At 43.0% G+C, this 25,006-nt stretch overlaps 1 protein-coding gene across 1 annotated transcript in view; it reads right to left on the bottom strand.

The window, feature by feature from the left end:
* The window catches only part of LOC126094766 (UDP-glucosyltransferase 2-like), a 148,079-nt gene that overhangs the window by 29,275 nt on the left and 93,798 nt on the right, over positions 1-25,006 (bottom strand). The window contains exon 5 of the mRNA XM_049909316.1: positions 20,571-20,793. Within this exon, the coding sequence (XP_049765273.1) occupies positions 20,571-20,793 (223 nt within the window). The remainder of the gene's footprint in view (positions 1-20,570; positions 20,794-25,006) is intronic.

The raw sequence follows: 25,006 nt of genomic DNA, 5'->3' as shown, positions 1-25,006 counted from the left end.
TGTGATTCCTACCTGAGGCTAGGTCAGTGGGTGTAAAAGTAATTCCAGAAGTACACGAAAGGTGCGTTGTGTATGGCTGTTACTGTTTACGTATAAATGATCTGATGCATAACGGAGGAAGCTCCGTGGGGCCGCTGGCCGTTGATGCTGTTGTATATAAGAATGCTGCAACGCAGTGGCGATCGGTTGTCATGTTCTAATGTGCTACAGCACACTGTAAATATCGCACTACAATTATATCATCTCTCTTTGAATGTGAGCTAGAAATCGCACTAAAATTGTATCATTTATCTTCAAATTCGAACCGGAAATTGCTCTGAAATTACGCCGTTTCTCCTCGAATGTGCCCTGGTATGCATATAAAAAACGGAGGAAAACATGTTTTCTAGTGCTCATCCCGCAGTAATTGGAAACAAGATAACACACACTCCCATGTCCGAGGGAGGACTCAAACCTCCGACGGGGATACCCGCGTGAACCGTGGCAAGGCGCCTGAGACAGTTAGTTAGTTAGTTGGTTAGTTGGTTAGTTGGTTGCGTGTTCCATTGATCAATCGCATGGTACGGCAGCCGTTATGATGTGGAACGTGTCAAGTGCACAAGAAATGCACGTATGAAACAAGATTTTTCAATATATATATATTACAATACAGAATTAAATATTAATATTTCAGTTATTTACCCCATTCCCTTAAAAGGCACAAAGTACATATACTATATTTACAGATTTAATTATTCCTATTAAGAATTCATCTATGGTATAGAAGGAGATGTCAAGGAGATATGATTTCAATTTATTTTTGAAGCTATTACTGCTGTCAGACATTTTATTTCATCTGGTAATTTATCGAAAATTTTTATAGAAGCATATTTTACCCCTTTCTGTGCCATAGATAGGTTGACTAAAGGATAGTGTAAAGCTTTCTTGTTTCTGGTATTACAATCATGAACGTCACTGTTGTTTTTAAACTGGTTCATGCTGTTGAGAACAAATTTCATTAGTGAGTAAATCTACTGTGCGGCTGTTGTAAGAATTCCCAATCTTTTAAAAAGATGCCTACAAGATGTGCGACACATTATTCTAACCACTTTCTTTTGAGCAGTGAATACTTTTTGTCGAAATGTTGAGTTACCCCAAAATATTATTCCATATGTATGTTAGCTTACTAATTTCTATATCCTCAAAATTAGCACTCATTCTAATTGCAAAAGTTGCTGCGCCTAGTCACCTTAGATCTAAAATATGAATTTGCCAATAAAGATACTCATCTGTATTTACACCCAAAAACTTAGTATGCTCTACCGCGTCTACTGACTTCTGTTGATATTTATTGAAGGAACTGTACTTTTAGCAGCAGAAAATTAGATGTACTGTGTTTTTTCAAAGTTTAGAGCAATCCAATTTGTAGAAAACCAATTAATGACTTTTCTAAAGACCTTATTTGTACCATTTTCAACTGGAGTTTCTTTTACTGGGTTAATGATTATGCTTGTATCATCAGCAAACAGTGTCAGTTCAGCTTCTTGTTTCACATAAGAAGGGAGGTCGTTCACATATATCAAGATCAGAAGCGGACACATGATTGAACCCTGTGGAACACCTAATGTAATTTCACCCCAGTTAGATGAAGTGGCAAAGTTATTTAAATCACTTGACCCATATAAGGAAACTTTTTGCTTCCTGTTCTGTAGGTATGACTTAAACCACTCATATGCTATTCCATTTATACCATAGAATTGTAATTTCGGTAACGTAATGTCATGGTTCACACAATCAAATGCTTTGGACAAGTCACAGAAAATTCCTATTGGTGACATTTTACTATTTAAAGACTCTATTATGTGGACAGTGAAACTGTATATTGTGTCTCAGTGGATAACCATTTTCGAAATCCGAACTGTGATTTACTAAGTATCCCATTACTGTTGAAAAGCCTAACCAATCTTCAGTACATTACCTTCTCGAAGATTTTTGAAAATGCTGTAAGCCACCCCATGCGGCGAGAATTTTAGGAAAGTGTGGTTCATCTGTAAAGGAGATCGCATATAGGAGACATTGCGACCCATTGTTGAGTACTGTTCGAGTGCTTGGGATCCGAACCAGGTCTGATTAAAGGAAGATATCGAAGCAATTCAGAGGTGGGTTGCTAGATTTGTCACCAGTGGGTTCGGACAACACGCAAATATTACGGAGATGTTACGGGAACTCAAATGAGAATCATTGGAGGGAAGGCGACGTTCTTTTGGAGAAGCACTATTGAGATAACTTAGGGGGCCGGCATTTGAAGCTGACTGTGGAGCGATTCTACTGCCACTGACGTACATTTCGCGAAAGGACCATGAGGATAAGATTAGAGAGATTAGGGCTCGTACGGAAACAGATAGAGGCTTTCCCCTCGCTCTGTTTGCGAGAGGAACAGAAAACGGAACGACTAGTATTGATACATACAGTGGCTTGCGGATTGTGTATGTAGATCATGATGTAGACTGGTCCACGTTCGATGCCAATGAGCTCTACTGACCGACCCGTTCCGCTGTTACTGACAATACAGCACTCCCCGCCTCCTTTTATACCGGCAGGCGACGTTTAGCGGTCAGGTCTGCATTACAACGAGGTGTGCGGATACTTTCGGTAGATAGCTTAGGAGGAGACACCCCGGTATTATTCGATTACACAATTTCCGAACAGTTACTGGAACAGCCCCTACCTTTAGGTCCTAAATATCTAGGACTATGCATACAGGGAGATTCTGAGTAATCGCAGAGTGGGCAGACGTCAGTATGAGATAGATAGGAAGAACCGTAAGGAAATTTGATTCAATCAGAAAAAAGGAAGATGCAAAAGAGTCGCCCGATGCTAGAATACTTCTCGTCAGCCTGGGAGTCTTACTACGTAGTATTAGAAAAAAGATAGAGTAGATTCAAAGAAGTGCGGCACATTTTGTCTCGGGTTCCTTTAATAAGCTCGTATGTTTCACGGAGATATGATGAAACTCCAGCGACGCGGTATGGATATGAATACATTAGTACAGACAAATGACAGGAAGTGCATTTAGGGGAGCAGTGTGATTACATGTTTAACACTTTCGACAAATATGTTTAAGTGCAGGGAAACAACACTGAAACAGCTTATGTTTTCGCTTCAAAAGCGAGAATAATTTATCGCAGAAATACAAAACAGCACTAACTAACGATCCTCTGCAATAATGTATCTTATTTTTTTAGGTTTATAGATCGCTTCCAGCTTTCTGGAAAGTGAAATCCGACGAGAACATAAACAGTATTCTTTCTGTGTCCCGAAGGTGAAAAGAAGTTCACCACTTCATTGAAAGGTTCCTCGTACATCCTTAAAAAATCCCGATAGTCATCTGCCTATGCTGCAAGTTATCTTTGGCACGTTAGTGCGGAAGTGTGGTGAACGTCTTCCAAGCTAATTTTTCGCTCTCCGCAGCTTCCTCTTGGTAACCTGATCGCAGCACGAAGCGACTGCAATCGCAGTACTGCGAGATCTGAATCATCTGGCGCTGATAAGTTCGCTACTAAGGCAGAGTTCTGACTCACGCGGGCCGGGAATAAATATTACGCAATAATGCCGTGCCGTTCGTGCTCTTGCACTTTCGCGTAATATACTGACACAATACTATTGCACAATAAATATTAAACAACGGACACATCACAGTAGCAACCTGGAATGTCAGAGGAATTCCAAAAAAAGGGGCAGAACTAGAACTAATACTAAAAGGCATGAATGTCGATACTGTGGAAATCACAGAAACAAAAATGAAAGTGAGAGATGATAAATATGCAGGTGATAACGTTCTATAGCGGAGTAGAACAAAGCGAAGAAGCAAACAAAGGTGGCACACGTTTGTTTGCTTCTTCGTTACTCCTCCATATGAAATGGCAAAAAGAAATAAATAATTGCACGTACATAGGTGAAAGAATACTCACAATCACACTGAAACTGAGAAGAGGCAATGCCACGTTTATACGTGTGTATGCACCAGAAGAAAGAAAAAAAGGATAGGTCTAGAACCTTCTATGAAGAACCACAGAAGACTCTGAATAAAGACAGAGCTACTGATCAGATTGTTATGATGGGTGATTTCAATTCCAGAATAGGAAACATCCCAGTAACGAATATTATAGAGTTTTTTGGACAACCGATGTATAGTGAATATAGAAAAATACTGAGAAGTTTGCCACTTACAGTAATCTAAAAATAACAAACTTACTTTTTGAGAAAAGAGATGTTGTTGTTGTTGTGGTCCTCAGTCCCGAGACTGGTTTGATGCAGCTCTCCATGCTACTCTATCCTGTGCCAGCTTCTTCATCTCCCAGTACCTACTGCAACCTACATCCTTCTGAATCTGCTTAGTGTATTCATCTCTTGGTCTCCCCCTACGATTTTTACCCTCCACGCTGCCCTCCAATACTAAATTGGTGATCCCTTGATGCCTCAGAACATGTTCTACCAACCGATCCCTTCTTCTGGTCAAGTTGTGCCACAAACTTCTCTTCTCCCCAATCCTATTCAATACTTCCTCATTAGTTATGTGATCTACCCATCTAATCTTCAGCATTCTTCTGTAGCACCACATTTCAAAAGTTTCTATTCTCTTCTTGTCCAAACTATTTACCGTCCATGTTTCACTTCCATACATGGCTACACTCCATACAAATACTTTCAGAAATGACTTCCTGACACTTAAATCTATACTCGATGTTAAAACAAATTTCTCTTCTTCAGAAACGCTTTCCTTGCCATTGCCAGCCTACATTTTATATCCTCTCTACTTCGACCATCATCAGTTATTTTGCTCCCCAAATAGCAAAACTCCTTTACTACTTTCAGTGTCTCATTTCCTAATCTAATACCCTCAACATCACACGACTTAATTCGACTACATTCCATTATCCTCGTTTTGCTTTTGTTGATGTTCATCTTATATCCTCCCTTCAAGACACCATCCATTCCGTTCAACTGATCTTCCAAGTCCTTTGCTGTCTCTGACAGAACTACAATGTCATCGGCAAACCTCAAAGTTTTTATTTCTTCTCCATGGATTTTAATACCTACTCCGAATTTTTCTTTTGTTTCCTTTACTGCTTGCTCAATATACAGATTGAATAACGTCGGGGAGAGGCTACAACCCTGCCTTACTCCCTTCCCAACCACTGCTTCCCTTTCATGTCCCTCGACTCTTATAACTGCCATCTGGTTCCTTTACAAATTGTAAATAGCCTTTCGCTCCCTGTATTTTACCCCTGCCACCTTTAGAATTTGAAAGAGAGTATTCCAGTCAACATTGTAAAAAGCTTTCTCTAAGTCTACAAATGCTAGAAACGTAGGTTTGCCTTTCCTTAATCTTTATTCTAAGATAAGTCGTAAGGTCAGTATTGCCTCACGTGTTCCAGTATTTCTACGGAATCCAAACTGATCTTCTCCGAGGTCGGCTTCTACTAGTTTTTCCATTCGTCTGTAAAGAATTCGTGTTAGTATTTTGCAACTGTGGCTTATTAAACAGATTGTTCGGTAATTTTCACATCTGTCAACACCTGCTTTCTTTGGGATTGGAATTATTACATTCTTCTTTAAGTCTGAGGGTATTTCGCCTGTTTCATACATCTTGCTCACCAGACGGTAGAGTTTTGTCAGGACTGGCTCTCCCAAGGCCGTCAGTAGTTCCAATGGAATGTTGTCTACTCCGGGGGCCTTGTTTCGACTCAGGTCTTTCAGTGTTCTGTCAAACTCTTCACGCAGTATCGTATCTCCCATTTCATCTTCATCTACATCCTCTTCCATTTCCATAATATTGTCCTCAAGTACATCGCCCTTGTATAGACCCTCTATATACTCCTTCCACCTTTCTGCTTTCCCTTCTTTGCTTAGAACTGGGTTTCCATCTGAGCTCTTGATGTTCATACAAGTGGTTCTCTTATCTCCAAAGGTCTCTTTAATTTTCCTGTAGGCAGTATCTATCTTACCCCTAGTGAGATAAGCCTCTACATCCTTACATTTGTCCTCTAGCCATCCCTGCTTAGCCATTTTGCACTTCCTGTCGATCTCATTTTTGAGACGTTTGTATTCCCTTTTGCTTGCTTCATTTACTGCATTTTTACATTTTCTCCTTTCATCAATTAAATTCAATATTTCTTCTGTTACCCAAGGATTTCTACTAGCCATCGTCTTTTTACCTACTTGAGCCTCTGCTGCCTTCACTACTTCATTCCTCAAAGCTACCCATTATTCTTCTACTGTATTTCTTTCCCCCATTCCTGTCAATTGTTCCCTTATGCTCTCCCTGAAACTCTGTACAACCTCTGGTTCTTTCAGTTTATCAGAAAAAAGGTATACGTAAATATAGCTAAGTCAGTAGGGGTCTTGATCCATAATTGACTGCATTTTGGTAAATTATAAGCTTGCCGGTCAAGTAAGGGATATAAGAATTTATAGAGGACTGGATATAGGATCAGTTCATATTCTAGTAATCTCCAGAATAGACATTTTTGCGAAATGGAAGAAAATGACAAAACAAATAAGTAACTAACACGATAAAACAGTTTATAAAGTATACCTGCTTGAAGAGGGCAGTATCAAATATCTTTCCCAAAGCAGATTGAATAAAGAGCTAGCAATCTTGCAAACTAAGGATAGTAAAGAAGAAGAATGGCAAAATCTAAAGAATCTGATATATAGAGTAGCAGGAGAAACTCTCGGTAAAATGGAAAAAATAAGGAAAAGAAAGGGCCTAAAAATTCAGAATGAGGATGTAATGAAGTCTGTTAATGAAAAACGTGACGCCTATATGAAATACTTTAGACACCCCACGGCTGAGAGACGCAATCCTATGAGGGGAGATGAAATATTGCTAAATGTGTTGTAAGAAATGCACACCAAGAACACAGGGATAGATTTACTTCTAATATCGAGAGTGGTGTTCACAGGAGGCAATAAACGGCCTACGAAATTTTAAAAACATTAAACTCAACAGAAAAATAGGAGGTAGAAACAAACAACAATGGGTTAATTATTGCAAAGGATAATGGTATGATGATACAGCCCAAGAAATTGAAATTGAACCAGTAGTTGAGAAGGAATGATGTGTGCCACACTCTTAAGCGAATGTTGGAAGAGCAAGAGTATCCCCAAAGACTGGAAGATTACTAGAGTGACATCAGCTTTTTTTTTTAAAAAAAAAGGAAATAAAAGCCTACACAGCAACTACAGAGGAATATGTTTACTAAACGGAGCATACACGATGGATACTAAGATTTAAGCACAAGACTTAAAACCATAACGAAAGCAGTACTGCATGAGAAACAAATGCGTTTTAAGAAAGGACGCTCTACGATAAATGCAGTTTTTATTTTACAGCAGATGATAGGAAAAAGCAGAGAATATAATAAAGCAATACGCGTTGCTTTTATCGATTTTAAAACAACTTTTGACAATGTCAATAGACAGAAACTTTGGGAGCCAGTGACGAATCGCGATTATCGGAAACTCTAGATCTCAATGGGAAAATGACTAATGATATATCAACCAACCGAGCAGTACAACAAGGCTGTTGTATCTCCTCAACTTGGTTTAACATTTACCTACTTGAATGGAGTGGTCCTAGCGCATAAAGAAGAAGAGGCCTTGCAAAGGAATTTAGTTACCGAAACAAATAAATGCTGAATTTGACATGGAGAGCTCAACACAAAAAACTAAGACAATGGCCTTTATGGGGAAAGAACACATGACAACCAAAACAGTGGTAGATCAGAACATTTTAGAGTAAGTAAATCACTTCAGTTATTTAGGGTGTGAGGTGACGTATAGCTACATCAAAGACACAGGAATGAAGCTAAGTAAATTTAGCCGGGTATGAGAACAAATTGACAGCAACCTTAAAAACAAAACTCGAGAAGACACTCAAATTAAATTCTACAGAACAATTGAAGTCCTCAGACTGGTCTTTGGAAAGGAGTCCTGGTTGATTAGCAAAAAGCAAGGAAGCCGTATTCAGGTACGAGAAAAGAAATTCCTGAAACGAGCTAAAGACTGCACAATAGAAGACAGACTAAGGAATAAAGATATTAGAGAAGAACCAAAAATTTATGCTCTAAATAATAAAATTCTAGATTATAGGAGAAAATGGAACGAACAACTAGAAAGAATGGAGAGTAACAGATACCCCTAAGAGGTTAGAAATAAGTTCCAAGGAAGAAGAGACAGAGGAAAACCCCAGTAACGATGGGTACCGTAACAGGGAACTTCGTCTAATACCTGCACAGAAGAAGAAGAAGAAGATGCAGAAGCAGAAGAAGAAGAAATATTGAGCGCCTGAGGGCACTTTAAAGACGCTCACATGCATTGAAGCTGCGCTGAGAAGCGGGCGAGTGGTCGCTAAGTGACGAAATGCCTTACATCTGTTTAGCGACGGGAAGCAACAGTCGGCAAGTGTTCACGAAATAGCTAAAGTGGAAACGTTTGTAGGAGTCGAAAGGCGAACCGTACTCTGGTTTTCTGGAACATTCAGTGCATCGCGCGTCGTTACCATCAGGGGTGTTATCGCGCTTTTAACTTGGAAGGTAAAGGGCAAAGCATTAGAAAAAGCAACAGGCACAATACTTGGAGGAGAAAAAATATAGTTAAGTATGTGTACGTTCAAGCACTGTCGGCTGAGACAGTTGATCGTAAAACTGCAAAAGAGTATGGAAAGTAGACAAACATTAGAAATACCAAAGTGATGAGAATCAGCAAACATGAAGGTTACACTTATTTCATTTTACTTGTGCTAGAAGTCTATCTTTACACGACACACATTTATACGAGGGTCGCCCAGAAAGTAGTGCACCGAAGTCTCTTGACTGAGCGCGCCAAGTTTTCGTTACTTCCGACTCGATAGCGTAGCTGCAGGACAGTTTCTAAATGGCTTCTGTAGATGATGTACGTTACAAGCAACGTGAGTCATTGACTTTCTCACTGCAGAGAAAGGTCCGCCTCCGGTAGGTGAGTGGCCAGCGCGACAGAATGTCAATCCTAAGGGCCCCGGTTCGTTTCCCGGCTGGGTCGGAGATTTTCTCCGCTCAGGGACTGGGTGTTGTGTTGTCCTAATCATCATCATTTCGTCCCCATCAACAGGCAAGTCGCCGAAGTGGCGTCAACTCGAAAGACTTTCACCCGGCGAACGGTCTACCCGATGGGATGCTCTAGTCACACGACACTGCAGAGAAAGAAACTGTGGGGAATATTCACAAACACTTGAGCTATGTCTATGGAGCATCTATTGTCGACAGAAGCTAGTCGCTGGGCACGGAGGGTGAGGTCATCAGAAGGCGGTTCGGCGGAGCTCCACGATTTGCAGCGGTCGGGGAGACCATCCACGGCTGTCACTCCTGACAACCCTGACCTGGCCCCCTCGGACTTCCACTTGTTTGGGTCATTAAAGGATGCCATTCGTGGAAGACATTTTGAAGATAATGAGGAGGTCATTCACACAGTTCAGTCCGGAACCGTGCGACTGCTACGGTCGCAGGTTCGAATCCTGCCTCGGGCACGGATGTGTCTGATGTCCTTAGGTTAGTTAGGCTTAAGTAGTTCTAAGTTCTAGGGTACTGATGACCTCAGATGTTAAGTCCCATAGTGCTCAGAGCCATTTGATTCACACAGTGAAGCTCTGGCTCCGCCACCAGGACAAGGATTGGTACCGACAGGGCACACATGCCCTTGTTTCTTGGTGGAGGAAGGACATAGAAGGGGATGGAGATTACGTTGAAATATAGGGTGTGCAGATGAAACACCATTCTTTCGTGTGCATAATTTTCATTACGTTCAATAAAGAATTGTTATAGAAAAAAGGCGGTACAATACTTTCTGGGCAACCATCGTACATAATATATATATATATATATATATATTTGTAAAATAAAATAACATAGAGAAATATCAACTACCAGATTTGCAAATCGGATAATATTTGTCCAAAATTGAGCCACACCTAGGGAAATATCGTTTACAAGCACGACTTCCTGAAACGTCCTCTTAGAAAAATTATAAAAGACTGTGCTAGTAAACCTCTTACGTTATTTGATTTTCAAACAGCCGACCAAAACTGAACGTACTCAGACATTTCTCTCTTTACTTATTCTGATCATCACAATATGTTTTTAGCGCAACGCCATCTGACTTTCAATAATTCCTACAAAAGAATGGCCCTGAGTAACAATAACCTATACCTTTCATGAATCACTTACCTCACAAAAATCTTCGTTACTCGAACTACTGCAATACAGAGAGCGCCAATATTGCCAGCTAAATAAAAGATTCTAACTACTGAAGGCACTAACTACTGATAGGCATAGTTAGCAAATGAAAGATTTTGATAGCGAGCAAACAATGTATTTACCTTAATAGTGTTCAAAAGTCATTATATATATATATATATTCATGACATCCAGTCTTCCAAATTTCCTTTTTCTGACGGACACACGTCCAAATCGGATGCTCTCAAACTTCTGCCATCTCTCTCCCCACATCCACCACTGCTGGCGGATCACCTCCAACTGCGCAACGCTACGCGCTGTTCACATAAAAATGCCCAACACTACAATAGCGAATATTCCAACAGTGCCAACCAGCAAAAGACTGCTCACAGCACAGTCAGTGATTTTCATACAGATCTATGTGGCGTTACCAGCATAAAAGCCTAAACAGCCTACTTACATAGGCCCCATACTGCCCACAAAAAATTTTACAAATTGTTTTGGGCAGTGCCCAATGATTATTTGGTAATTTTTTTATATTACCGGTAACAAATATATCAAATGCACACACTTATTGATACAATTTTGGTAAAAAGCAAAAATTGTTCTCATAAAGTCAGTCCTGATCGTTCATCACAGTAGTAATTGCAGTTTTTTTTCTCAAAGTCTGAGCAGTAAAAGAAAATGCACACGGAAGTAGTGGATTTCCATGCAGTCTTGAAAAAAGTAGTCTTGGCCTTCCAACGGAAAGACAGTGCTGACTCTTGACATGCAGACAGACTGGGCCACAACAGAGCAAACCCACAGCAGAATTAGTGGAAGTTTTGAAAAATATAAGTAGGTAGGTCATCACAGAGCAGACCCACTGTAGTCCTGGTAGAGATTATAGAGATTATGGTATTGGTGGGCCACCAGAGGTGCAGACCCACTGCAGCCTTTGTAGAAATAATGGTATTGGTGGACCATCAAAGGTGTAGACCCACTGTAGTCCTTGTAGAGATGGCCAGCAGCCATCTGTTGCGACTGTGCGGGTGCACAATCACCACCGAAGAGTCTTGCGGACAATATAGCAAGTCCGTAAACCACCACTTGTGCACTCACAAACTTTTTGGAATGTCCTTAGAACCAGCATTGCTGTTAACCGGTCCCTTGCTGAATTATCAACACACGTGCAAACGCTAACAGGCCCCCTTTTTTAACTTCTTACATGTTATGCATATACTATGACCAACAGAAATGTGTGCAGTGAAATGAAACTTAATTTGAAGAACTGGTGTCTATACAATTACAAATTTACGGCATAAGAATAATATTATACAGATACAGAATACATTAGAATAAGTAAAGAGAGAAATGTTTAAGTACGTTCAGTTTTGCTCAGCTGTTTGAAAATCAAATAACGTAAGAGGTTTACTAGCACAGACATTTATAATTTTCCATAGGGGAACAGGTGAATGAACAAAGAGGCCAATGACACAGGTGTTGCACAGTTAGTTCTTCTCCACTTTCGCACTTGCTATCCTGCGACGTGAAACCTCGTAGTTTAACACCATCTAAATACGCTAGTGGTTGCTGTGAAATGGGCTTTGGTACACATCAAATGGTTCAAATGGCTCTGAGCACTATGGGACTCAACATCTGTGGTCATCAGTCCCCTAAAACTTAGAACTACTTAAACCTAACTAACCTAAGGACATCACACACATCCATGCCCGAGGCAGGATTCGAACCTGCGACCGTAGCGGTCACGCGGTTCCAGACTGAAGCGCCTAGAACCGCACGGCCACACCGGCCGGCGGTACACATCAGCGATTATGACTGATTTACGTATCAGCTAATATGATTGTTGCTTATGCTAGACTTCAAGTCTTCTAAGTCTAGAGAACATAACACTTTTTAAAATACTGTACACTTCCATTTCTTTTTTCTGTTACGTAGCACACAACACTCACCTTTTTGTGAATTGTTTTTTTCCTTCTCAGTTGCGTGAATATGTATCAAGAAAACAGATCATTTTTTTCCCCTGAAGTCTCATAAAGTCGGAAGTTCTAAGAGGCTTTTCGCGGATGAAGGTGTTGTACGCAGAAAAGTCGCAACGGGAGAAAATTGTAGCGAAATGCAGGGAGACCTGCGGAGGATCGAGTCGTGGTGCAGCGAGTGCCAGTTGACCGTCAACGTAAACTAATGTAACGGGCTGCGAATACATAGACACAAATACCCTTTATTGTATGATTACCCAATTTCAGAACAACCACTGGAAGCAGTTGCTTCAATAAAATATCTAGCAGCACGCATACAGAACGATTTGAAATGGGACGACCACATAAAATTAATCGACATTAAGGCAGATGCCACACTGAGATTCATTGGAAGAATCCTCAGGCAATGTAATCCATCAACAAAGAAAGTAGGTTACGAAAACTCGTTCGACCAATACTAGAATATTGCTCCTGAATGTGGGATTCGTTCCAGATAGAACTGATAGAGGATATAGAGAAGATCCATAGAAGAGCAGAGCGTTGCGTTACACTTTCATTTAGTAAGCAAAAAAGCGCCACAGAGATAATAAGCGAAATCAAGAGACAGAAGCTGCGGTTCCGAGAGCGTATGTTCCTGGAGGAGTAAACAAATATACAGGTTAAATTACCTAATATTATCACTGGAAACACTTCCCAAACCACAACAACACAGAATAACCAATTCCACAGACAGAAAGTGAGGACAGGGGCTGGTGTAATTGGTTAATACAAACCATTGACAAATGCACGGAAGTATGATTTTCAACATATACTTATTCTTTTTTAATAAATGGAAACCTGTTCATATTTTTAGCAGAACTGAAAATAGAAAAAAATACTTAATCAATGCCGTTTCTTATAGCGCAAAATGTTAATTACACCTTGAGTAATTTGTAACGTAAAGTTGACGCTTGGGTAACTACTCCTCAATCGTGTGTATTGGAGAGAACCGAATTAATTAGGGATACAAAAAGAACAGTGATGTAACGTAGGTGCAGAAGAGACTTGAACAGCACATTACGTCCACATGCTAACTTTTTTATCAGTCTTTTTCTCTGAAGGATACTGTACGGCACTGATTTGTTAGAAGAAAATGTACATTTACATGCGAATGTAGTTAAACTTACAATTTTCTTTTTTCAATTAGAAAGTGTAAAAGAGTGTGTCCTGGCATTTCAGGCCAATAAATGTCCAAAGTGATGCCCATCATTTGCTGCACACACTTGCAATCCACCGTATAATGAATGTCTTACACGACGCAGTACATCTGGTGTAATGATGCCACAGGCTGCCTCAATACGATGTTTCGTATCCTCCGGGGTTGTAGGCACGTCACGGGACACGTTCTCCTTTAAAATACCACACAGAAAGAAGTCTAAGGGTGTAAGATCAGGAGAACAGGTTGGCCAATTTATGCGTCTGCGATGTCCTGTGAAACGCCCGTCGAACATTCTCTCAAGGGTCACCCTAGTGTCCATTGCAGAATGTGCAGGGGCACCATCATGTTGATACCACATACGTATACGCGTTTCCAGCGGGACATTTTCTAGCAATGTTGGCAGATCATTTTGTAGAAACTCGATGTATTTTGCAGCTGTTTGGGTTCTTTCAATGAAGTGAGGACTAATGAGATGGTCGGCAATTATTCCGCACCATAAATTTGCATTCCACGGTAACTGTCTCTCTACCTGTCGAAGCCAGCGAGGATTGTCAACGGATCAGTAATGCATGTTTCGTAAATGCACTGCACCGTGGTTTGTGAAACCTTCATCGGTAAGCAGGTAGAACTGCAACGCATTCTCTGTTAATGCCCAATGACAGAAATTCACTCAGTTATTAAAGTCATCTCCATGTAATTGCTGATGCAGCGACAAATGATACAGGTGAAATCTGTGATGATCAAGTATGCGCATTACACTACTTTGACTCTGCACTGCCTTCAGTGATGTCACGCGAACTCATGTGTAAGTTCACTGCAACAGCAACTAACACACCAACTGCACCTAATTCTCCTGTGATGGGTTTGTTACGGACCCGTTTGCGTGTTACAGCCATACCTGTTGCATACAATTGTTTGTAGATGTTTTCAAATGTGCGGCGCGTTGGATGATCTCTGTCCGGGTACCTTTCTGCATACAACCTGCAGGGTGCAGCTTCATTTTGTCTACACTCGCCATAGATGAGTATCATCTCTGCCTTTTCAGAGTTAGAGTAAACCATTTTCACAGTTCTCACGACTCTTTTCACATTGTTGTACTTTCGACCTTCTCACGTTCCTACTGTGCGGACTTCTGTTCTTACCTGATGGCCGCTGTGGCCGAGCAGTTCTACTCGCTTCAGTCCGGAACCGCGCGACTGCTACGATCGCAGGTTCGAATCCTGCCTCGGGCATGGATGTGTGTGATGTCCTTAAGTTAGTTAGGTTTAAGTAGTTCTAAGTTCTAGGGGACTGATGACCTCAGATGTTAAGTCCCATAGTGCTCAGAGCCATTTGAAATATTTTTGAACCGTTCTTACTTGTGTACAGGACACTATCACAGACGTCCGATAACACAGTGTACTAAAGTTGTTTTGAGTACAAGGACTAATTCAGCAAGGGCAACATGCAGACACTGAGACAGCCAAACTCGTAAACATCGTAGTCTTCGTAAACATACCCCTACAGATCTTGTTTGTTACAATAAGCGACTGAACGTTTGAGGATTCAAGCATCAACTTTACGTTACATATTACTCTGGATGTACTCAACATTTTACAATGTAACAAACGGCACTGATTAAGTATTTGTTTCTATTTTCATTTGTGTTAAAAATAACAACAGGTTTCCATTAAAAATATATGTATTGAAAATCAGACTTCCGTGGATTTCTCAATGGTTTGTATTAACTAATTACAACAGCCTCTCTTCTTACTTTCTGTCAGCGGAATTGGCTATTGAGTGTTACATCTCTAAGTACAGATCTGTTTCGTTTCGAAGATGCGCACATTGTGACATCGAAGTGAAAAAACGGAAAGTGATAGCGGAAAATGCTGTCGCAGGCAGTTGCTACGTCTTGGTCTTGACGTATTTAGATTTATTGACGATGATAAGGTAAAAGAAGTGATATACAGCAGGAAAAGGTGATGGGAAGTGGAAAGACACGTTTAAGCTTAGTAAGTTGACAGTGTGCAAATTACGGCAGACGGGACACGGTACCGAGGAAATTCAACAATCAGTCCCAGAGAAGAAAAAAACTCAACATTGTAAACATCTTACTGATGATACAGATAGATGTGTTATTAGGCAACAATTTATGCGATATTATGAACAATAAAAAGAAATGCCAACTTTCGTCGCGCAGATCCGAACTTCAAGGCTGACAAGGAAAGTCTGAGGAAAATTGTTGTGGCTATGCGATTTGCTTTTAAAAAATGTCAGACAAAGCCTATCATCATGTGCAGATGAGACGACATAATTTCAGAAAAAGGCATATCACATAACTTTTAAGAAAAGTGATGCTTGCTGCTGCCTGGTATTCCACCAACGTTCAGCGCACGTGGTGTGAGGACAACATTGTTTCAAATAGGGATGAAAGTGATTACCTCTCCTATTCCCGAAACCCTCCCCAACTACGTACACAGTGGAGAATGTTTGACAATCACATAGACTGCATCACTTGGCCTTTGAATTTTAAAGTTAGGACGACTCGTCTATAGTTTGACAGCCAGCAGACTTCGCATTATTTTAAATTTAGGATAACTGGATTTTCTCGTCGTTTAGATCTTATGGTAATTGGTATGGTGGGGTGAACTGTTTAAACTATAATGTCAGAGGGAGTGTGGGGATTGTTTAAGCATAACACAAATGGACTTTTTTTTGGGGGGGGGGGTGATCTAATTCAGTGTGTAGTAGTATAGATACTCGTGGACGGCAGGAATGGGGAGTGGTGACGTAGGGTAGTGGGGGCGTCGCGAGATCATGAGTGGTGTTGTGGGGATGGTGTGAGGGCGGAGAGCCCGTTCCTTCATCCCCCCCCCTCTGTTGTTAAAAAAAAAAAGACTCAAGTGGAGAGATCCAAACTTAGTTGTAGGAGAAACAGTGATGATACACCTCTGACTGAATAGCTGCTTGGTGAGGAAAAAGAAGCCAAATAGGTCAGCAGACAGGCGTGGTCTTGCCCACACATTCTTTGTCCCAGAAATGACAGTACCAGTATTCCAGAATTTGGTTTCTGACGTAACAGAACCAGCCCTAGTACACTCCTGGAAATTGAAATAAGAACACCGTGAATTCATTGTCCCAGGAAGGGGAAACTTTATTGACGCATTCCTGGGGTCAGATACATCACATGATCACACTGACAGAACCACAGGCACATAGACACAGGCAACAGAGCATGCACAATGTCGGCACTAGTACAGTGTATATCCACCTTTCGCAGCAATGCAGGCTGCTATTCTCCCATGGAGACGATCGTAGAGATGCTGGATGTAGTCCTGTGGAACGGCTTGCCATGCCATTTCCACCTGGCGCCTCAGTTGGACCAGCGTTCGTGCTGGACGTGCAGACCGCGTGAGACGACGCTTCATCCAGTCCCAAACATGCTCAATGGGGGACAGATCCGGAGATCTTGCTGGCCAGGGTAGTTGACTTACACCTTCTAGAGCACGTTGCGTGGCACGGGATACATGCGGACGTGCATTGTCCTGTTGGAACAGCAAGTTTCCTTGCCGGTCTAGGAATGGTAGAACGATGGGTTCGATGACGGTTTGGATGTACCGTGCACTATTCAGTGTCCCCTCGACGATCACCAGTGGTGTACGGCCAGTGTAGGAGATCGCTCCCCACACCATGATGCCGGGTGTTGGCCCTGTGTGCCTCGGTCGTATGCAGTCCTGATTGTGGCGCTCACCTGCACGGCGCCAAACACGCATACGACCATCATTGGCACCAAGGCAGAAGCGACTCTCATCGCTGAAGACGACACGTCTCCATTCGTCCCTCCATTCACGCCTGTAGCGACACCACTGGAGGCGGGCTGCACGATGTTGGGGCGTGAGCGGAAGACGGCCTAACGGTGTGCGGGACCGTAGCCCAGCTTCATGGAGACGGTTGCGAATGGTCCTCGCCGATACCCCAGGAGCAACAGTGTCCCTAATTTGCTGGGAAGTGGCGGTGCGGTCCCCTACGGCACTGCGTAAGATCCTACGGTCTTGGCGTGCATCCGTGCGTCGCTGCGGTCCGGTCCCAGGTCGACGGGCACGTGCACCTTCCGCCGACCACTGACGACAACATCGATGTACTGTGGAGACCTCACGCCCCACGTGTTGAGCAATTCGGCGGTACGTCCACCCGGCCTCCCGCATGCCCACTATACGCCCTCGCTCAAAGTCCGTCAACTGCACATACGGTTCACGTCCACGCTGTCGCGGCATGCTACCAGTGTTAAAGACTGCGATGGAGCTCCGTATGCCACGGCAAACTGGCTGACACTGACGGCGGCGGTGCACAAATGCTGCGCAGCTAGCGCCATTCGACGGCCAACACCGCGGTTCCTGGTGTGTCCGCTGTGCCGTGCGTGTGATCATTGCTTGTACAGCCCTCTCGCAGTGTCCGGAGCAAGTATGGTGGGTCTGACACACCGGTGTCAATGTGTTCTTTTTTCCATTTCCAGGAGTATATATCAAGTATGGGCCAGTATGTCGGAGTTCTACACTGTTATAAGCAGCCCAACACATCTGAGCTGGATTGTGACATCATAGAGCCAGAGCCAGTATTCGAGATCTGGGGTAGTACATCAGAATTCTACGACGTTATAAATAGCCCAATAGGTGTGAACTGGATTGTCATCATATTCTAGGTCAGCCACCGTGACAATACACTATTCTGATTTGCCGCCAATTTATACTTAGGACGAAAAATCTGTCTGCATTGGAAACGCCGGCCGCGGTGGCCGTGCGGTTCTAGGCGCTCCAGTCCGGAGCCGCGCTGTTGCTACGGTCGCAGGTTCGAATCCTGCCTCGGGCATGGGTGTATGTGATGTCCTTAGGTTAGTTAGGTTTAAGTAGTTCTAAGTTCTAGGGGACTGATGACCACAGCAGTTGAGTCCCATAGTGCTCAGAGCCATTTGAACCATTTTTTGCATTGGAAACACACTAGCGCAATTGGGCTACTTTTTGAAATTCTCCCATATTTAGAATTTCCCGGCATTTTTAGGGTAGAGGAAGTCCGTGACATCATTGATGACGTCATCAGTGACATACACTGTCCAAGAACCGGATATGTGTGGCTACTCACATACAAGGAAAATTTAAGTCAGATTTGGGAGCACTGTCTCTCCAAGGGACAAAGCATGAGTTACAGTGGCACCAAGTCACCAAATAAGGCATCACATGCTGGGATCGTGTTTTAGAAGAATCTGTAGACATACAGCTCAGGAAATTGAAGAAACGACTTCAGCGTGTTCGTTGTCACAAAAATACAAACGAACTTTTCCTTCTCCACGATAACGCAAGTCCTCACACCACTCTGTACACCCGAAGAAGCTCGCAGAACTTCAAATAACGATGGCGGTTTCCATTCGAGTAAGGCTTGAAACACAGCCTTGAGTGTGATCTAAGCACAACGAAAGATTTTGGGAAAATCCACTCACGCCACGTCAGCTGAAGAGCTTAGATCGCCAGGGCTCATTTAAGGCCCAAGCGACAGAAGTTTCCGCCTGCGGGACTCCAGTCTGAGAGGGGCACCCAAAGTGCAAGATTTGAGTACAGTGCATACCACAATTTGTGGCGAAAACTGACATGGCTGGAAGTCAATAACGGAAAGGTAGGCGTGTGGGAGGGGCTTCATTTGATGTGCCGCTTGTATGGAAAAGTGTTTTCGAACTGGGCCTGTAGATCATGCGACAGAGATGTGCCTCCTCTGCATCATCTGTGTCCTGGCCACAATGGAGGTGGCACAGAGACTGAATACAGAGAACATTTCAAAATCAGTTATTCTACTGATCAAATAGCACAGCTCGTCTACTACTTACAGGGTCTCGTATACTAATACGAGGGACGTTCAATAAATAATGCAGCCCACTTTTTTTCCCGGCCAATTTCGGTTGAGAAAATGGCGAATAGGGACATCATGGAATATGACTGTCTCAGGCCCAACAATTTCATGAAGTCCTAATAGCTGACAGTGCTATACGTAATCTTCAAAATGGCGTCTGTAACGGAGGGCGTTCCAATCAGAGAGCTGTCATTGAGTTTTTTTGGCGGAAAATCAAATCATCGTAGACATTCATAAGCGCTTGCAGAATGTTCATGGAGACCTGGTAGTGAACAAAAGCACAGTGAGCCGTTCGGCGAGGCGTCTGTCATCATCACAAAAAGGTGGCAGAAATCCGTCCGAGCTCCCGCGTGTCAACCGGCCCTGAACAGCTGTGACTCCTGAAGTGCTGGAACGTGCGGATATTCCCGTTCGAGGTGATCGCTGGATGAGAGGGAAACAGTTCGCTACCCAACTGGACATCTCTGCTCGTAGTGCTGACACATTCGTCCAACGATGGTGATACTCAAAGCTGTGTGCCCACTGGTTTCCTCGCCTACTAACAGAAGACCATAAATAGCAACAAAAGATCATCCGTGCCGAATTGCTTGCACTTTTCGAGGATGATCGTGTCAATTTTTGTCAAGCACCATCACAGGTGATGATCATGGGTTCGTCACTTCAAACCAGAAACAAAATGGCATTCCATGGAGGGGTGCCATACAACCTCTCTCCCGAAGGTAAATTTCAAAGCCACATCTTCAGCCGGTAGAGTCATGGTGACGGTCTTCTAGGACTCTGAAGGGGTTATTACGCTCGGTGGCACTGATCAACAGTTAAGTGCACTGTGCTACCCTCAGGAAATCGAAGAAACGACTTCATCGTGTTCTCCACGACAACGCACGTCATCACACAACTCTGCACACGCGAAGGAGCTGACAGAACTTCATTGGACTGTTCTGCCTCATCCACCCTACAGCACGAATCTCGCAACTTCCGACTTCTATCTGCTTGGCCCAATGAAGGATGAACTCGACGGGGAGTAGTATGTGGATGTTGGGGAGATTACTGATGCAGCAAGACGTTGGCTCCGACATCGACGAGTAGAGAGGTATAATGCAGACACACAAACCCAAAAGCCAAAAGAGTGGAAAATAATGTGGTGGATTGGAATCCTGAATAAAACCAACCTGCTTTCAAAATGAAAATGTGTTGTATTACTTATTGTCCGCTTTACGTATTTACAGTCCTCCAACTTGAAATGCAAGAATGTATGATGCAAACCTAGTATATCCTGTTGAGGGAGCCATTTCCTGACCATCAGGTTGGCGGGCTGGTTGGGCAGCGAATCGCTCTCCCACTTCCAGAGTACCCTCTGGGGCAGCTCCCGGAAAGCCTCGATGAACGCTCTCTGCTTGTCCTCCGCCATCTGGTCGCTGCGGACGTTGGAGCCCAGGCTGAAGTAGATGACGCCGTGCTCTGCTCCGTCCAGGAACTTCTGCACCTCCTGCGGGCACCAAAACGCATCGCGTCTTTAATGCAGCTGACAGTAACCAGACTAATATACGAGAGGTAGTCGTACGCTTTTAATCATTACCTCGGAAACATCAAATTACGCAATTAATTTTTTGTTTTGTTACAGATGCAACCTCTTAGAGGTTGTCAGGACCAGATCTTTAGCTTACGGCAAATAATGGAGAAGTGTTATGAGTGGAACAGGGAATTGTATCTATGCTTTATAGATCTAGAAAAGGCATATGACCGGGTTCCTAGGAGGAAGTTATTGTCTGTTCTACAAGATTGTGGAATAGGAGGCAAACTTTTGCAAGCAATTAAAGGTCTTTACAAGGATACCCAGGCAGCAGTTAGAGTTGACGGTAAATTGAGTTCATGGTTCAGATTAGTTTCAGGGGTAAGACAAGGCTGCAACCTGTCCCCACTGTTGTTCATATTATTTATGGATCATATGTTGAAAACAATAGACTGGCTGGGTGAGATTAAGATATGTGAACACAAAATAAGCAGTCTTGCATATGCGGATGACTTAGTTGTGATGGCAGATTCGATTGAAAGTTTGCAAAGTAATATTTCAGAGCTAGATCAGAAATGTAAGGACTATGGTATGAAGATTAGCATCTCCAAAAGGAAAGTAATGTCAGTGGGAAAGAAATATAAACGGATTGAGTGCCAAATAGGAGGAACAAAGTTAGAACAGGTGGACGGTTTTCAAGTACTTAGGATGCATATTCTCACAGGATAGCAACATAGTGAAAGAACTGGAAGCGAGGTGTAGCAAAGCTAATGCAGTGAGCGCTCAGCTACGATCTACTCTCTTCTGCAAGAAGGAAGTCAGTACCAAGATTAAGTTATCTGTGCACCGTTCAATCTTTCGACCAACTTTGTTGTATGGGAATGAAAGCTGGGTGGATTCAGGTTACCTTATCAACAAGGTAGAGGTTACGGATATGAAAGTAGCTAGGATGATTGCAGGTACTAGTAGATGGGAACAATGGCAGGAGGGTGTCCACAATGAGGAAATCAAAGAAAAACTGGGAATGAACTCTATAGATGTAGCAGTCAGGGCGAACAGGCTTAGATGGTGGGGTCATGTTACACGCATGGAAGAAGCAAGGTTACCCAAGAGACTCATGAATTCAGCAGTAGAGGGTAGGAGGAGTCGGGGCAGACCGAGGAGAAGGTACCTGGATTCGGTTAAGAATGATTTTGAAGTAATAGGTTTAACATCATAAGAGGCAGCAATGTTAGCACTGAATAGGGGATCATGGAGGAACTGTATAAGGGGGGCTATGCTCCAGACTGAACGCTGAAAGGCATAATCAGTCTTAAATGATCATGATGATGATGATGATGATTATTACAGATGCAAGTGTCATCCAAATAATTCGTAGTCATATTAGGACTCATTCTAATGAAAATAATCAGTCGTGATCGCAAATGACACTATTTCATTATCAGTGACCGGGGTTATTCTTAAACCAGTGAGTGACACCATTGTCGATGACTGGTGCCTCCCAGTACATACTCGTACAACACCTCCGTCGACTGTCTATGTTTGTCACCAATGGTATCATCCACTGGTAAGAAGATAATCTACTAAGACTGAAACCGGTTACGAGTAATGAAATAAAACGTCATTTGCGATTACGACTGAATATTGTCATTAGATTTCGACTATTTCTTCTTTTGTCATCATCAGGCGCGAACCTCATTACTGATGCTTTTCTGTTACTTGGTCTCCTACTGTGATGGTACATTCTAAGGGAAAAAAAGACACACAGTATGAAGAAATTATCTGAATGAGATGTAAATAGAAAGATGCGACTTACAAACAAATGATTAAAATTTTATAAAATGTGGATGATTTATTCAAGAGAAAGAGCTTCACGAGCTGTGCAAGCCAATAGCGCATTGGGCCACGTCTGGCCCCTATGCAAGCAGTTATTCGGCTTGGCTTTGATCGACAGAGTTTTTGAATGTCTCCCTGAGGGATATCGTGACAAATTATGTCCAATTGGCGCGTTACATTATCCTGAGCTTGATGGAGACTCCTGCCCTTAATGCCCCAAACATTCTCAGTTGGGGAGGGATCCGACAACCTTGCTGCCCAAGATAGGGTTTGGCAAGCATGAAGACACGTAGCTGAAGTTCTCGCCGTGTGCAGAATGGCATTAAGTTGCTAAAATGAAAGCCCAGGATGGCTTTCCATGAGGGCCAACAAAACGTGGCGTTTGAATATTGCCAACGTACCATCGGCTGTAAGGGTGCCGTGGATGACATCCAAGCGGCTCCTGCTATGAAAAGAAATGTCGCCCCAGACCATCACTCTTGGCTGTCGGGCCGTATGGCGGGCGACAGTCGGGTTGGTAACCCACTGCTGTCCTGGGCGTCTCTAGCCACTTCTTCGCTAGTCATCTGGGCTCACTGCGAAGCCGAACTCATCACTGAAGACATTTCTGTTCCACTCAGTGAGATTTCAGGGCCACCACGACCAGCGAAGACATGTCTGGAGACTGCCCAGACAGCAGTGGGATACCAGCCTGTCAGCAGATGTACAGCTCGACAGCCACGAACAGTGGTTTGGGGTGCCATTTCATTTCGTAGCAGGACCTCTTTGGTTGTCATCCGCCGCACAGTTACAGCACACCGGTATGTCGATGATACTCTACGCCCCGTTTTGCTGCCCGTCTTGGAAAGCCATTCTGGGTTTACATTTAAGCATAATAATGTCCGCCTGCACACGGCAAGAGTTTCTATTGTTGGTCTTGGTGCTTGCCAGACCATGCCTAGGCCAGCAAGGTCGCCGGATCTCTCCCCAGTTGAGAAAGTTTGGAGCGCTATGGGCACGACCCTCTAACCAGCTCGGGATTTTGACGATATAATGCGGCAATTGGACAGAATTTGGCATGAAAGCCCTCGGGAGGACATCCAACAACTCTGCCAATTAATGCCAAGGCTCAGAGGTGGACCAGTGCGTTACTGACTTGCTCAATTTGTGAAGCTCTTTCTGTTGCATAAATAATCCATTTTTTTCTAAAATTGTAATGATTTGTTTGTTTTGGCATGTGCGCCATATCTACTGATTACCATCGCATTCGGATAATTCTTTCATGGTGCTTCGCTTTTTTTTCTCAGAGTGTATTTCATATGTAACAGTCGACAAAATTGCCCGGTGGCAACGTCATGCGAAAGGCAAAAGATTTTCATAGTTTAACAAAGGCTATGTCGATATCTGCGATCGAACATCTACATCTAAATGTAAGCGTAGGCTTCCGCGGCCGTTGTCTTCTTCAATAAAATTCTTCAGGGTATCAGACCGCATCGTCATAATTTAAAATGCGCCAACGTTTCGGCCAGCGTTGCAGCTAGCCTTCATCACGGCCTTACGTTAACGTAAGGCCGTGATGAAGGCTAGCTGCAACGCTGGCCGAAACGTTGGCGCATTTTAAATTATGACGATGCGGTCTGATACCCTGAAGAATTTTATTGAAGATCTACATCTAAATCTACGTGATTACTCTGCTATTCACAATAAAGTGCCTGGCAGAGGGTTAAATGAACCACCTTCAAGCCGTATCTCTAACGTTCCACTCTCGAACGGCACGCGGGTAAAACTAGCACTTAAGTTTTTCTGTGCGAGCCCTGATTTCTCTTATTTTATCGTGATGATCATTTCTCCCTATGTAGGTGGGTGCCAACAGAATGTTTTGGCAATAGGAGGAGAAAACTGGTGACTAAAATTTCATGAGAAGATCCCGTCGCAACGAAAAACGCCTTTGTTTTAATGATTGCCACTCCAATTCACGTATCATGTCTGTGGCACTATCTCCCCTACCTCGCGATAATACAAAACGAACCGCTCTTCTTTGTACTTTTTCGATGTCATCCTTCAGTCCCATCTGATGCGTATCCCACACCACACAGCAATACTCCAAAATTGGGCGGACTAGCGCGGTGTAAGCAGTCTCTGTACTAGGCCTGTTGCACCTTCTAAGTGTTTTGCCAGTGAATCGCAGTCTTTGGTTGGCTCTATCCACATTATTATCTGTGTGATCGTTCCAATTTAGGGTATTTGTAAGTATTTAGTTGAATTTACAGACGTCAGATTTGAGTGACTTGTCGCGTAATCGAAATTAAGCGGATTTCTTTTAGTACTCATGTGAATAACATCACACTTCCCTTTATTCAGGGTCAACTGCCAC

Source organism: Schistocerca cancellata, chromosome 8 (assembly GCF_023864275.1).
Source record: "Schistocerca cancellata isolate TAMUIC-IGC-003103 chromosome 8, iqSchCanc2.1, whole genome shotgun sequence".
Taxonomy (NCBI): Eukaryota; Metazoa; Arthropoda; class Insecta; order Orthoptera; family Acrididae; genus Schistocerca; species Schistocerca cancellata.
The sequence above is the reverse complement of the archived record's forward strand: the minus strand, read 5'-3'. Positions and strand labels throughout refer to the sequence as shown.